This window comes from Erinaceus europaeus, chromosome 5 (genome assembly GCF_950295315.1).
Source record: "Erinaceus europaeus chromosome 5, mEriEur2.1, whole genome shotgun sequence".
NCBI classification, from domain to species: Eukaryota; Metazoa; Chordata; class Mammalia; order Eulipotyphla; family Erinaceidae; genus Erinaceus; species Erinaceus europaeus.
In genome coordinates, this window is record NC_080166.1 from 32,749,410 (window position 1) to 32,765,692 (window position 16,283).

At 38.5% G+C, this 16,283-nt stretch overlaps 1 protein-coding gene across 1 annotated transcript in view; it reads left to right on the forward strand.

The window, feature by feature from the left end:
* CDH6 (cadherin 6) overlaps positions 1-16,283 on the forward strand; it is a 199,659-nt gene that overhangs the window by 157,999 nt on the left and 25,377 nt on the right. Inside the window, exons 6-7 of the mRNA XM_060191189.1 lie at positions 7,245-7,432; positions 10,067-10,320. Of these exons, the coding sequence (XP_060047172.1) occupies positions 7,245-7,432; positions 10,067-10,320 (442 nt within the window). The remainder of the gene's footprint in view (positions 1-7,244; positions 7,433-10,066; positions 10,321-16,283) is intronic.

Sequence of the window (16,283 nt, forward strand, 5' to 3'; positions counted from 1 at the left end):
TGAGATGTGCAATCAGGCTGTTTATTTGTGCCTTTTCTTGTTTCCTAATGTGTGCTTGTATAGCTATGAACTTCCCTCTTAGGACTGCTTTAGCTGTGTCCCAAATATTTTGATAGCTTGTGTCTTCATTTTCATTGAACTCTCGAAACATTTTGATTTCTTCCTTGATTTCCTCTTTGACCCAGAAGTTGTTAAGAAGTGTACTGTTGAGCTTCCACATTTTGGCACTGTTACTAATCTTTTGTTGATTGTTAAATGTTAGTTTAATTCCACTGTGGTCTGAGAAGATGCTTGGGATGATTTCAGTGCTCTTGAATAGGCTGATGCTGTCTTTGTGGCCTAACGTATGGTCTATCCTTGAGAATGATCCATGTGGATTTGAGTAAAATGTGTATTCCAGTTTCTTGGGATGAATGACTCTGAAAATGTCCAATAATTCTAGTTTATCTATCTCTTCATTTAGCTCCCTTATGTCTTTACTGATTTTCTGCCTGGATGATCTGTCAAGTTGAGATAGTGGGGTGTTGAAGTCCCCTACTATGATTGTGTTACTGTTAATATATTGTTGTAGCTCTTTCAGTAGAAGTTTGATGTATTTAGATGGCTTCTCATTGGGTGCATAGATATTAATAATTGTTAAGTCCTCTTGATTGACTGATCCTCTGAGCATTAAGTAGTGTCCATTCCTATCTTTTTTAATCTTATCTATTTTAAAGTCTATCATGTCAGATATGAGAATAGCTGTTCCTGCCCTTTTTTGTGGGCCATTGGCTTGAATGATAGTTTTCCATCCTTTCACTTTAAGTCTGTGTTTGTCTTGTTGAGTTAGGTGAGTTTCCTGTAGACAACATATTGTTGGGTTGTGTTTTCTGATCCATCTTCCTACTCTGTGTCTTTTAATAGGTGAATTCAGGCCATTGACATTTATTGATATCAAAGATTGAAGATATTTTAACGCCATTCTTGTAGAGTTTTAGAGTGTTTTGATATATGTCCTATTTGTGGTGGTCTGACTGTTTATAGGAGACCTTTCAGAACTTCTTTCAGGGCAGGCTTGGTGATGGTTGCTTCCTTCAACTGTTGCTTGTCTGAGAAGGTTTTGATGCTTCCAACTAGTCTGAATGACAATCTAGCAGGATATAGTATTCTTGGCTGAAAGCCTTTCTCATTGAGCACTCGATAGATATCTTGCCATTCTCTTCTGGCCTGTAGTGTTTGTATGGAGAAGTCTGCTGCTAATCTTATGGGTTTTCCTTTGTAGGTGACTCTTTGTTTTTCTCTTGCAGCCTTGAGGATCCTTTCTTTATCCTTATTCCTTTCCAATCTAAGTATGACATGTCTTGGTGTCTTTAGGTCTGGGTTAATTCTGTTTGGGACCCTCTGGGCTTCTTGAACCTTTATGTCTTTGGTGTTGTCTAGACTAGAGAAATTTTCAGCTATTATGGCCTGGAGAACGCTTTCTTCCTCCCCTTCTCTTTCTTCCTCTGGTAAGCCAATAATGCATATATTGTTTCTTTTGAAGTCATTCCATAGGACTCTGTTGTTGTTTTCAGCATCTCTTAATCTCTTTTTGAGATCTCTTGCTTCTTTTTTTGTTGTCTCTAATTCATCCTCAATTTTGCTAATTCTGTCTTCAGCCTCATTGATTCTATTCTCTCTGCCCTCTACTGCTTTCTGGAGTTCATCTATTTTGTTGCCCTGCTGTGATACTGTTTTAGCTTGTTCAGCTAGTTGCCTTCTTAGCTCAGAGATTTCAGCTTTCAGCTCTCTAATAACCATGAGATAATTAGAATTTTCTTCCATATTCTCATTTGTTGTTCCTGCATTTCTGATTACAATATTTTCAAATTCTTTACTCACTCCTGTTATTATTTCCTTAGCTAATGTTTGGATGTTGAACTCGTTGTTTTGTGCTTCACCCTCTGGAGGACTTTTAGCTGGACTCTTGTCCTGGTTCGAGTCTCCAATATTTTTTCTTGTTGTTTTAACCATTTTAAATAAGTTAACAGTTTTTTCAATCCCTGAGTTGGATTTCAGCGGTGTAAAAGCCTTTTTTTTTTTCCCCTGTAGGCTATGGGAGCCTGAGGGCTTTTAAACTATCAATAGGCTTCTTAGCTTAATCACTGACTCCTGACCAAGAGATAAAGCAGGGTGTGGCAGAGATAATCCAGTGGTTATGCAAAGAGACTTTCACAGCCCCTCAGCTATGCCACCGAGGTATAGGTCTTCTGAGTTTCCCGGTTAGATCTCTGTACCCTGGTGTCCCTCCCTGTTGCTGCTCCAGATTCTGAGGGTAGTAGCAATGGAGACTCAGAGTTGCACTTGGTGAGTCTCTGGGGAGTCCTTTCCTCCCTTCAGCTGTCCCCTTGTTGGTGGAGCAGACTGGAGGTGGTGTCTCCACTGACAAACTGTCGAACTGTTAGCAGTCTACTTAATCTCTCCTTAGGTCCCTCTCTCCTCTCTGTCACCAGCCACGCGTGTTTGTACTCACGGGTGATTTACTGGGTTTCTGTGGTCATTCTAGTCCTGTTTTGTTTCGGTCCGGGTGGTCTCCTTTGGTATTCCTAGTTGATCCGGGAGAGGAGAGGAGAGGAGAGAAAGCGATCTGCTGCTCGTAGCTCCGCCTCCGGAAGTCGAATCCGCTAGGACCCCTTATTGACTGGCCTGCTAAAGGCAGAAAATCCTACCGTTTCCAGAAGATGTGATCAAAGCTCAAGCCACTAGCAGCTTCTCAGTCCGCCATCTTCTGCGAACCATATTATTTCTTTTAAAGTCATCCCATATGTCTTTGTTGTTGTTTTCAGTATCTCTTAATCTCTTTATGAGGTCTTTTACTTCTTTCTTAATTTTCTCTTATTCATCCTCAATCTTGCTAATTCTGTTTTCTGCCTCATCTATTCTATTCTCTCTCCCCTCTATTTTCTGGAGTTCATGTATTTTGATACCTTGTTCTGATATTGTTTTAACTTGTTCAGCTACTTGAGCTCTTAGCTCAGCTATTTCAGCTTTCAGCTCTCTAATTACCTCAAGATAGTGCTTTCTTTCAGAGTCTCATCTGTTGTTTCTGCATTTCTAATGACAATCCTTTCAAACTTATTCCTCACTCCTGTGACTAATTCCTTAACTAGCATTTGGATGTTGATCTCATTCTTTTGTGATTCTACCTTTGGGGGGAGCTTTTAGCTGGACTTTTGTCCTTGTTCATTTCTCCAATGTTTCTTCTTGGTTTAGCCATTTGTATAGTATGCTATAGGGTCCTTCTCTCAGTACTTTTCAATCCACTGATCACTCTTGCCTGGAATGACTTGTGTCTAAGTAAAGTACTTAAAGAGTTCACAGTTGTGGAAATTAACAGTTGTTTCAATGTTATCTCAATCCATGAGTTGAAGCACAGTAGCTATTAAAGTCTCTTTTGTTCTTTTTCTTCCCTGTAGGCCATGATAGCCTGAGGGCTTTTTACCTCTAAGTAGGTTTTTAGTTTAATCACTTACTCCTGACCAAGAGATAACCAGAGTGGGGGAGAGATAGTACAGTGTTCATGTAAAGAGACTCCCACACCCCAAGGATCCAATGTTTCAGGCTCAGTTCAGCTTTTCTGCCAAGCCAGGCAGCACTCCTGGGCCCTGTGAGTTTCTAAACAAGTCCTATTTACAGTATGTAGTTTCTGAGGCAATTATTCACCATGTTGTCATCAGGAGAATAATGTGGAAAGACTCCCACTATACAGCCCCACTGCTAGACCACCAGAGTATAGATCTTCTCCTGGTCAGTTCTCTGTCCCCCAATGTCAGCACAGGGTCTCCCTCCTGCTGCTCAGCCTCTGAGGGCAGTAGCAAATGGAGACTCACAGTTGCATTTGGTGAGTCTTAGGGGAATCTTCTCCTCCCTTCATCAGTCTTTTTATTGGTAAAAACAAACTGGAGGTGGATCCTCAAATGGCAAACTGCCAGATTGTTACCATCCACTCGGTAGTAGATATAGGTTTTAGCCCCAGGAATCTCTCCTTAGGCTCCTCTCTGCTCATGAGCCACATGTTTTCACTCACCAGTGACTTGGTGGGTTCCCAAAGTAGCCTTACTGTCGTCTTGATGCAGTCTCAGTTCATCTTTGATATTCCTTGTTCTTTAGAGAAGTTTCTCAACTGGGTAGAGCAGGAGGTCTGGACAGAGTTGTGGTCTCTAGATGGCTCTAGTGATTTAGTGGGTTCCCAAAGTAGTACTAGTCCTGTCTTGTTGTGGTCCTAGGTGGTCTCCTTTGATCAAAACAGCACTTTTATTAAAAATGAATTGGCAACATGTTCTTTCAGTAAACGTGCATGTTTCTGTGTAAATGTTATATTTATGGTAATTAGTTGAACCGTTTCTGATCTGGTTGTTGTAAAGGAAACATCATTGTTTTCATCTTCCTTTTTAAAAAGGCCACCACAGATACAAATTTGCTCATGTAAAACGTGTGTATACAAACCTAGTGCTATTTGTTAGGAACAATCTGACTTGATGTTTTGTGAATTTAATCAGGCATGTAATCTCTTTTAAATCCTCACAAAGCTTTGTAAGGGGAGGATTTGTCATTTGACTGTTTCTAAAAAAGAAAAAAAAGTAGCTTTGGAAATAGCTATGTATTTAATCCATTTGTAATCATAAATAGCTTTAGAAATTATGGTTAGTTGAGATACATATTCTCCAAAAGCATTAACTCTCACAATGAGATAAGATAGAAGGAGAAGGGAGATCAGCATGTTTACAGGCCTGTTTGTATCAAGCAGTATACTGGGTCTTTTGCCACTGAGCATCTCAAATGGGAACTGGTTTTGATGTGATTTTTCTTCCAGAAACAAAATTCACTCCTGGCCATGATTTTCAAAGACAGTTGCCTCTGTCTTGTCTTTCAGGAGGGAACAACTGCTAATCACTAAATAGAAGAACCACTGATCATGACATTTTTTTTAATTACCTTTATTTATTGGGTAGAGAAAGCCAGAAATCAGGCGGAGGGTAACTAGCATAATGGTTATGCAAATAGACTCTCACACCTGAGGCTCCAAAGTTCCAAGTTCAGTCCCCTGCACCACCATAAGCATAGCTCTGGTAAACGAGAGAGAGAGAGAGACAGAGAGAAAGACAGAGAGAGAGAGAACACACCAGAAATAAAGAGGGAAAGGGGAGGGAAAGAGGGAAAGAGAAAGAGAGACAACTGCAGTACTGCTTCACCACTTGCAAAGCTTTCCCCCTGCAGGTGAGGACTGGGGGCTCGAATCTAAGTCCTTGCACATTGTAATATGTGTGCTCAACCAGGTGCGCCACCATCTGGCCCCTGATTATACCATTTTTAAAAAGATAGTCAGCTAATAAAAACATATTTTCTAGTGGAGAGAAAACCACAGGAAATAGTCTCAATTGTCTGTGTTTTAAGAATTTAATTGCAGTTAGCTGAATGCAAAATCAGAATAACTAACTTCTGATTTCACAAATAGAAGAGTTTCTTATAAGCCCTTAAACTGTTTCCCATGGAGATGTGAAATGAGAACATTAGGATCACCAACACTTTCCTCAAAAGTATTCTTGTCAATACTGGGATTCCCTGGGGGAAAATAACAAAAGGATACACTCCAACATTGGTACTTGGGACTAAGACCTGCTCTTAGTCTCAGTCTGCTCTTACTTTCATTTATATTTATTTTTGTTCATTATTTTTATTACCATCTTGATTATTGCTTAGGTTCAGTGCCTGCTTAATGAATCTATCTACTACTCACAATGCCCTCTCCCCATTTTTTATCCTTTCTTTTTTGTTTTTGATAGAGACAGAAAACAAAATGAGAGGGGTGGATGAGATAGAGAGGGAGAGAGAAAAAGAGACATCTGCAGCACTTTTTCACCACTCCTGAAACTTCCCCCCAGCAGATAGCAACCAAGGCCTTAAACCCAGGTCCTTGCACATGGTTGAGTGTGTTCTATGGGTTTCACCACCAACGAGCTAGTCTACTCTTTCCTTGAATAGTCTATAGTCTTTACTGAAGGGATGGCAGAAAAATCCCTAACAAAGAACCTGGCCCATTTTATCAGTTTACCAAGGATGAGCCCAATACTTAGCACATTAATATTACTGAATGACTATATTTTAGTGGTGCCTTAGTCTTCATTTTTCCCATTGTAGTGTGTATTAATAGATGGCAAATGCAATGGATAAGAATAGAATAAGTTTTGTTTCTATTTTTTTTTCTAAATGCCTGCTGAGCTGAAAAATCACATGTAATTGACTTAACTTGATTTTGCAACATGAATAAGAAAAGTATGTATCTATGAAATATAGGTTTTTGGTTAGCAATGCAAATACAAAATTGGGGAAAACCTAGGTATAGAAAAAATGTTTTTATTTATAATGGCAATATGTTTAAGTGATAAAACTTAATAAAAGATAATTTATCAAAAGACAAAATTAAGTGACTTATCTCAATGGATTAGCTGTATCACCAGCTAATGCAACTAAAACAGTCCAGGCATAAGTACAAGAATGTCTACTTAGACCAAATTGCTGTAATTTATTTTTCCCTTTAGTTATTATTAGCAATGACAGATAGAACTCTTTTTTTCTGTTTATTTTTCCGTTTTGTTGCCCTTGGTTTTTTTATTGTTGTTGTTGTAATTATTGTTGTAGTTACTGATGTTGTCATTGTTAGATAGGACAGAGAGAAATGAAGATAGAGGGGGAAGCAACGCCTGTGAAGCAACTCCCCTGCAGGTGGGGAGCCGGAGGCTTGAACCGGGATCCTTAAGCCAGCCTTGCGCTTTGCACCACATGTGCTTAAACTGCTGCACTACCACCCAACTCCCCAGAACTCTTTTAAAGACACCTAGTAATTGGTTGAAAGTCATGGTTCAGGTTAAATTCTTTTCTGTTCTTTCATTAGATTACATTAACTGGGGGTTTCAAAACCCACTACGCCCTCCTTTGTAGTTCAGTCTTTCACACATTCACACTAGAAATTTGGAAACCTATTTACAGAACAAGAAAACTGTCCTCCACTTGCAAAGAGATGACAGAAACTAGAAGAAATATCCCTAGCAATCATGAACATAAAGATGTAAGGAGAATAGGGCACCATTCATTTTCTGAAAGTACATATAAGTCTTCCTGCATCCTTGGTGATGCCTGGAAGAACAGTAGGAAAATAGATTTGTTTTTTATCTTCATAAACTATATTTCCATCAGTATTTGATATTTATCTGTCTGGTGATTAATAGGTACGTACCAGTTTAAAACCCCTGAGTCTTCTCCACCGGGTACACCAATTGGCAGAATCAAAGCCAGTGATGCAGACGTGGGAGAGAATGCTGAGATTGAGTACAGCTTCACAGAGGGAGAGGGAATGGACATGTTTGAAGTTATCACTGACCAGGAAACGCAGGAAGGAATCATCACTGTCAAAAAGGTAATGCCATTGGTGAAACGCCAAACAAATAAATACATTGACTTCCCTCTAGCCCACAAGTCACCAGGGACAATTACATTTCACATGAGTATTACTCTTCAGTTACGTTTTACTTATTATTTTCTGTAACACTGTGTCTAATTTCATTGAGATCTCTTTTGTTGGCTTCTACAGGCCATACACATTCTTAACCATTAATTCATTCCATGCTTTTCAATAAAATTTATAATGAACTTCATCAGTGAATAAAGAATACAAATGATATACATAAAAGCACACACTTAAATGAACAATAAAACTAAAATGGTACTTGTTCTAGATACTGGAAGTACATTAAACAAGATTATCTCTACTCTCAAAAAAGCTTTCAGTCTAAAGGGATAAGGAAAAGAAATAAAGAAACAAATAAATAAGCAACAAAAATATAGAACCAGAACAAATTCTATATGAGCTTTGAAGGAAAACATACTAGAAATCATGATATAGATAGCCTGAATTAAAGAGGATATCTAGCTATCACAAAAATTAATGAAGTAGTGCAAATTTCCTAGGAATTTCTTAATCACTATTTCCATATTCTGAATTCTTCTTTTTCCTCTACATGCTGATTCACTATTTACCCTCCAAAAATTGTCCAGCACTACTAAACAGTCCATAAAAGTATGACAAGAATTAAAAAAACAATGATTTTTTTTCAAAGTTAAGAATAATATCACTTTTACTTTGTTTCCTCTTTCTGTTCTTACTTTTCTGTCCATGAGTGAGATCGTTTCATTTTTACCCTCTTCTTTCTGGATTATCTCAGCTAACATGATTCCTTCAAGTTCCTTCCAAGATGAAGTAAAGTGTATTGCACCAAAGCAAAGGACTCTGGGGAAGTAGGGAAGGGGAACCAGTTTGAGGTCCTGGTGCATGATGGTAGAAAAGGACCTAGGGTGAGATTGTTTTGTGGACTTATCATAGTGAGATGAGAATTTTACCCATGTGTCAGTAACCGTACTATAAACTATTTATCCCCAAATAAAATAATAATAATAATTTTGTTTTTTTATTTTAATTTTGTTATTTTTAAATACTTTATTTATTCTACTTTTTAATGAGAGAAATAAAAGACGAAGATATGGAAAGACCAGAGTACTGCTCAGTTCTGGTTTATGGTGGTACCAGGGATTGAACCTGTCATCTCTCAAGCCCAAGTTGCTGCTACTTCTTCTCTTCCTCCTCCTCTTCCTTCTCCTTCTCCTCCTCCTTTTTCTACACCTACTCTTTCTCCTTCTCCTCCTTCTTCCTCTTCTTTTTCCTGTTCCTCTTATTCTTCTATAATGATTTCATTTTCACTGTACATATTAGTATTTTCTCTATCTTTTAACACAGTATAGCTTTTGCTTCTAAATAAAAGCAAGGATAGCTATAAATAAGCCTTAGATTGCATGTCTTCATATCTGGAAACACAATTAAACATGTTTAAGTGACATTTAGACCAATGTTTTATCCTATAATATAATTAGAGAGCCCATTAATGTACATTAACCTTTTTAATTTTCTTGGTACCTTATCAGATTCAAGCTAATATTTTGCCTAGCAGACTAAATCACATTCACTAACACCCTGATTAATTGTGTTTCTAGTGAGTCTTGTCATTATCATCTAAAACTGAAAGTCAGCAATAAGTTTTTGAGTTCACTGTGTCCCCAGAAGCAGTATTTTTCCTAAGCATTCCTAACAGCAATGATCAAGTAAGTATTCGGCAAGGATGTTAGTCCAATGCCATTAATCAGGATATCATTTGGAATATTTCATCACCTCATGTAAATTTTAAAAAATGTTATCTGTTTTATCTAAATGAGCATGAAGTAATCATGGTGCAGTCCTGTGTTTCCCAACTGAGCTACCCTTTGGAACTACCAAGTTGGGACTGGGAGGAGATTAAAAGTCTGGATTCCCAGTCCCACCCCAGATATTTGAGTTTAATGATGCAGGATGGGCCCAGATATTAGCCCATATTGCAAGCACCAGAGTGTTCAGTTAAAGCAAGATGTAACAACAACTGGCATAGAATAATTTATTATACATTTGTCAACTTTCCCTTAAGTCAACCATTTCCATTCAGTTATAAGATTGGGGGAGGAGGCTGCTCTGTAGCAGACTCTGGGGTTCCCTTTTTTACACCTTATTCCTTCCATCTCAACACCCATTTTCAAAGCAACATAGGCAGAATTTCAGCCCACATTTTTTTTTATTTATAAAAAAGAAACATTGACAAAACCATGGGATAAAAGGGGTATAACTTCGCACAATTCCCACCACCAGAACTCTGTATCCATCCCTTCCCCTGATAGCTTTCCTATTCTTTAACCCTCTGAGAGTATGGACGCAAGGTCATTGTGGGATGCAGAAGCTGGAAGGTCTGGCTTCTGTAATTGCTTCCCTGCTGACAAGCTGAACATGACAGCCCACATTTTGTACTATGTTTGTCTTGTATCTGAATTCAACTTTATCCACTATCACACTGATGTGTCATGATGTCTCTAAGCAATATGAACACATTCATCTATCAGTAGTTTACACTTTAAAAAAACTGTGGTTGGTGTACTGGTTGTTTTCAGTCTATCAACTCCTTCTTTCTCCCACAAGCTCTTGGATTTTGAAAAGAAGAAAGTATATAACCTCAAAGTGGAAGCCTCCAACCCTCATGTTGAACCCCGCTTTCTCTACTTGGGGCCATTCAAAGATTCAGCCACAGTGAGAATTACAGTGGAAGACATGGATGAACCCCCTGTCTTCAGTAAGCTGGCCTATGTCCTACAAATAAAAGAAGATACTCAGATAAACACCACCATTGGGTCGGTCACAGCGCAAGATCCAGATGCAGCCAGGAATCCTGTCAAGTAAGTGGGCTTCTGGGACAGGTCTCTTTTTTTTTTTTTTTCTTTCTTCCTTTTTTTTTTATTTATTTAAAAAAGGAGACATTAACAAAACCATAGGATAGGATGGGTACAACTCCACATAATTCCCATCACCAGATCTCTATATCCCATCCCCTCCTCTGATAGCTTTACCATTCTCTATTCTTCTGGGAGTATGGACCCAAGGTCATTGTGGCTTGCAGAAGGTGGAAGGTCTGGCTTCTGTAATTGCCTCCCCACTGAACATGGGCGTTGACTGGTCAATCCATACTCCCAGTCTGCCTCTCTCTTTCCCTAGTAGGGTAGGACTCTTGGGAAGTGGAGCTCTAGGACACATTGGTGGGGTCATCTGTCCAGGGAAGTCTGGTCGGCATCCTGCTGGTATCTGGAACCTGGTGGCTGAAAAGAGAGTTAACATGCAAAGCCAAACAAATTGTTGAACAATTATGGACCTGAAGGCTGGAATAGTGCAGATAAAGTGTTGGGGGTGGGTACTCACTGCAGACTATTGTGTACTTCTGCTTTCAGGTATGTATTTTGCCTTACTTTATGGGTTGTGTGAACATAGGCTCTATCTCAGGGGACCTAGTCTATATCTAGGTTTTGGAACTTTGTCAGGAAGTGAACCACCTGGAATGGAATTAGAGAATACTATGAAAGGAAAGGTCTCACTCGAGTGATGAAGCTTAAGGGTTGTCATTCCACACGTGAAGTCTCTGGACACAGTTTAAGCATGGTGAGGTGGCACTCCTTGCGTTGATTAGGTTGTGATCGGCGGATGCAATATTATTTGATATGAATTGAGAGAAGCATGCAGGAAAGTGGGCCCCACCCTAAGGTTCCAGGACTAGGGGAAATATAGGCTCTATAGTGGAAATGTGAGGTCCCTGCTGTCTTAGGGTTCAAGAAGACAATGGATAGATATTGTTATCATCACATTATTTGGTAGTTGGGTTAACTTTGAAAAGTCCCTTTGTTAGTGTTTGTTGTATAATACCCAGCATCTTGTATATAGTTGTGACACCGGTTGCTTCTGTTTTCCCTGGTCTAGGCTTTTGAGAGAGTCAACATATCAAAGACTCAGCCTATGTATTAAAAAGATTCAGTCTGTGCTTTAAAAAGTTCAAGACATACAATCAATTTTCCCCTCTCATATTAATTAGTGATTTATATGACTGAAATTTAATAATAATGTACATAAACACCATTCCCACCACCAAAAGACTGTGTCCCATCCCCACACCCCCCTGCCACCCCGGGAAGCCTAAGGGACAGGTCTCTTATCAGTGTCACCGAATTTATATTCAAATATCTGCTTGCAAGATAAGAAAGAGGAATCCTTTTTCTCCAATTAGACAGTTGTGTTTTCCTAGAACTAAATATACTCTAAACATCTTTATGTTCCTGGTTCAACATAAATATATTTTAGAAGCATCACAAAGCAAAAAAAAAAACATATACACGATTTTAGTGAGGGCATAAAATGATCTCTAAGGAACTTACACTTATATGAAGTGGATATGAAATGAAACTCCATTGCCTAGGATTTTCTAAAGTCTCAAATTTGTCAGAGCCATGTGGGTAAAGCACTGTGATTTTTTTTTTTTTAACAAACAGAGCACTGAACTTGAGAGTCTGTCTTTTCAAGAATAGAAGAACCTACCATGTAACACTTAGAAGCAGAATTATGCTCCACTTGGATGCATAAATTTTTTCTTTTGCAGATGAGGAGAACAGGAACTATTCCATGATAGATGTCTGTGTGATACAAGGGGAATTCATAGAGCTGAGCCTAAATCTATTCTGTGTAAGCAAGCTCTGTTTTTCCTGTTCTTTACTTACAACTTTAGTCGTAAATCATGTTTCCAGGAAGCCTCCTTGCTCTCTGGGGCCACAAATACTTCAGCATCCTAAAATCTTATCATGAATGCAGTGGAGTCAATTCCCAGCTTTACCCTGTAGTTTAGTTGACTAGATGAGAAAAGTGCCAAGGTCGGACATCATTGTGCAAATTATTCCCCATTAAGAAAGTAAGCAAGCTTGAGAAGCTGGAGGAATTCTTGCCAGTGAGTCCACAAATGTATTCTACTCCAGACACTCATCATGTCCTAGCTTTAATGATACAAGGGAGAATAGCAAACCCATGGAGGTTACACTCTAACTGGGGAAGACAGAAACAGGTAAAAAAAAAAAAAAAAAAAAAAAAAAAGGAGGCCAGGTGGTAGTACTAGCACCTGGTAGAGTGCACATATTACCATGTACATATTACCATGTTCAAGCCCCTGGTCCCTGCCTGGGGATGGGGGAAGTTTCACAAGCAGTGAAGTAGTGCTGTAGGTATCTCTCTTTCTCTATTGCATTCTGTCACACCATTCCCTCTCAAGTTTCTATTTGTTGTTACCAAAAAAGAAAAAAAAAAAAAAGAATGAAATAAACAGCTACCAGGTGCAGTGGATTCATTGTGTCGGAATGGAGTCCCAGCAATAATCCTGGTGGCAATTTAAGAAAAATGCTAATGATTACCCCACTAGGGAAAGATAGAAACAGGCTGGAGGTATGGACCAAACTGCCAATGTCCATGTTCATCAGAGAAGCAATTACAGAAGTCATATTTTGTGTACCCAATAAAGAATTTTGGTCCACACTGTCAGAGGGATAAAGAATAGGGAAGTTTCCAATGAAAGGAATGGGACACAGAACTCTGGTGGTGGGAACTGTATGGAGTTATACCCCTGCTATCTTACAATCTCATTAATAATTGCTAAATCATTAATAATAATAATAATAATAATAATAATAATGGTGCAGGAGAAAATTTGAAAAAAAAAAAGAAAGAAAGAAAAAGAAAAAAATGGCAAATGACCACTAGTAAGTGATCAAGTAAGACGATACGGAAGCAAGGGGTTGTTTAAGGTGCTCGTGTAGAAAATGCAGTCAGATTTGGCTTTGTTGGTAGGGAATCATCCGGGCAAAGATTCAAATGAAATAAAGAGATGAATCATGGTATCTGGAGGAGGAACACTGTATGACTGTTCTGAGGAAGGAAAATAAAGGTTGCTCTGAAAGCAGAACTTATCTGGCAAGTAGGCACAACAAGCAGGTCGACAGAGCTATCAGCTGAACAGAGTGAGCGAGGGCCGGGATGGGAAGGCAAGAGGCAACAGGGAGGTTTGTTAGGTCTGAAAGCATATGCCCTGCTTAAGAATGGATTTTCAATGGATTTTCTTCTTATTGAACTCTGGATATACTGGATAAGTTCGAACAGAAATTCTCTAATCCAAAATTTTTTTAGGAGGTAGGTAGGGCGAGGATCAAAACTTCACACATTTGTGATTGCAATGCTGTGGGCCAACTTTTCTTTCAGAGAGAGAGAGATTACACACTGAAACTACCCCAGTACTGCCATGGCGTGCCCCTTTGGTGCCAGGTTTCAAACTTGGGTTGTAGACATGTCAAGACACACCTTATCCAGAGGGCTATCCATCCCTAAAATTATGTTTTTAAAGGACCACAAATACTGTTGTATGAAAAATATTAACTGAAGATAAGAGTTTGAAATTCTGTAGTAGTCATTTCCTAACTTTTAAAAAGGGATCTCTTTACGCAAATAAAGCTTTATTGCAAATGCCAAATCTAAACACACACACACACACACACACACACAAAAAAAAAATCTGGTTTTTGTTCAAGGAATAATTTTAAATCAATGAAAAATAAAATACTTCATTGCACTATTATTCTACTGGACTACTTGCAGACACCTTGAATTGGACTGTGGTCAGCCTGTTGTGAGCTCGATGAATCCAGTGTTTCTCCTTGTACAATTATTTAATAAAAAAACGAATGGTGGTCTCATTCATATAACCCAAATAGTTTAGGAGTATCACAACTAAATTCTTGTTTGTTGTATGTGAGGAAAAATATCTCAGCAATTTAATACTAAGGTCAAATTCTTTTATTATTTTTTTACAAACAAATCCCACCATCTTATTTTTAATTTTTTATTATCTTTATTCATTTATTAGATAGAGACAGCCAGAAATTGAGAAGAGGAAGGAAGCCAGAGAGGGAGAGACAGAGAGACACCTGCAGACCTGCTTCACCACTAGCAAAGCTTTCCCTCTGCAGGTGGGGACCAAGGACTTGAACCCAGGTCCTTGTGCACTTGTGCCACCACCCGACCCCCCATCATCTTCTTTTGATACACCTCAGCTTACCTTTGTCCCCCACTCACACCCCCTCAGGTAAGTTTAGTTCTGTCATCTGTGTCCACTGATTCACTATTTATTTCCTTTTGTCAATTCATTAGTTACATATCCTTATATTGCACATATGAATGAAATTACCCAATAAGTGTCTTTTTCCATCTTATTTACTTTGCCTCATGAGCTCTTTCCATTTGGGTGCAAATGGCAAGTTTCATCTTTTCTTAGCTGAGTAGACCCTTAATTTCAAAACTTGATATGAAAATACAGTTGCATACAAAATTTAAAGCATTCACAGGGAAGAGAGAGACAAAGATCAAAAAACAATTACCAAAAGTGAAAGAAACAATTACCATTATATAAAATTATTACAGCTTATAAGAGCAGTAAGCATCATATATTAAACTGAAAAGGTTTCATGAGGGGAGAATTAATTCATAGATAATTATTAAATTCTTACAACGTCTATGAATATCAAGACTTTCATTTTGGTAATGTTCTGTGATTATTTTTTATTCTCAAATTTTAAATGAAAAAGGTTACCAGGCAAGTTTAATGTTATTTCCTAAATTCTTAATAAATGTAGATTAATGACATAATTGGGAGAAGCAATAGCAATTTCATCTGTTCAACACTTTTGAACATAAAACATTAGATTTATATAAATTGAAACTAAAGTTCTAACCCAACTCAATAAGTATGTTCACTATGAATCTTATCCATTCAATTAAAATCAAGTTTAAATTATCTCTATTAATGGAATATCTATTTTATTTAGATCCCTGAGTGGATGGTAAAAATAGAGTTCAGAGGCTGAGTAGTGGCACACTAAGTTGAGCAGACATGTATGTTACCATGTGCAAAGGCCCAGGTTCAAGCCTCCAGTATGGTAAAGCAGTACTGCAGGTGTTTTTGTTTCTCTCTTCCTCCCTACTCCCTTGCATCTCAGTTTCTATGTGTTTCTACCCAATAAATTAATAAATAAAGAAAATATTTTAAATAGACTATTGAAGGGGCCAGGCTGTGAGCACCCAGTTAAGCACACATAGTACCAAATGCAAAGACTAGCACCAGGATTGGTGTTCAAGTCCCCAGCTCCCCACTTGCATGGAGAAAAGTTCATGAGCGATGAAGCAGGTCTGCAACTGTCTATCTTTCTCTCCCCTTCACTACCTCCCTCCCCCTCTCAATTTCTCTCTGTCCTATCCAATAAAATGGGGAAAAAATGGCCAGCAGGAGCAGTGGACTTGTAGTACCAGCACTGAACCCCAGCAATAACCTGGAGGGGAAAAAATAGACTATTGAAATAAAACATACTGTGAGATAACTCACCAGTTATCTTTAAATATAAGATAAGTAACTGAAACAGACTCATGGACATGATGCCTGAATGCAAGTTAGTAACAAAGACATTTTTCTTAGGGCACTTACAATAATTTGCATGTAGTTAAGTCATTCACTTAAACTTTACTTCTACTAAGCTGACATTAAAAGAAGAAGAAGAAGAGGAGGAGGAGGAGGAGGAGGAGGAGAAGGAGGAAGAGGAAGTGGAGTAGCCATCTTCTCTCATCGCCAAAATGACTAACACAAAGGGAAAGGAGGGGAATCCGCTCTGTGATCTCTGGGCCTTGTAAAAAACATGGAGTTGTTGCTTTGGCCACATATATGTGGATCTCTAAGAAAGGTGATGTTGTAGACACAAAGGGAATGGGCACTGTTCAAAAATGCCTCACCATGGCA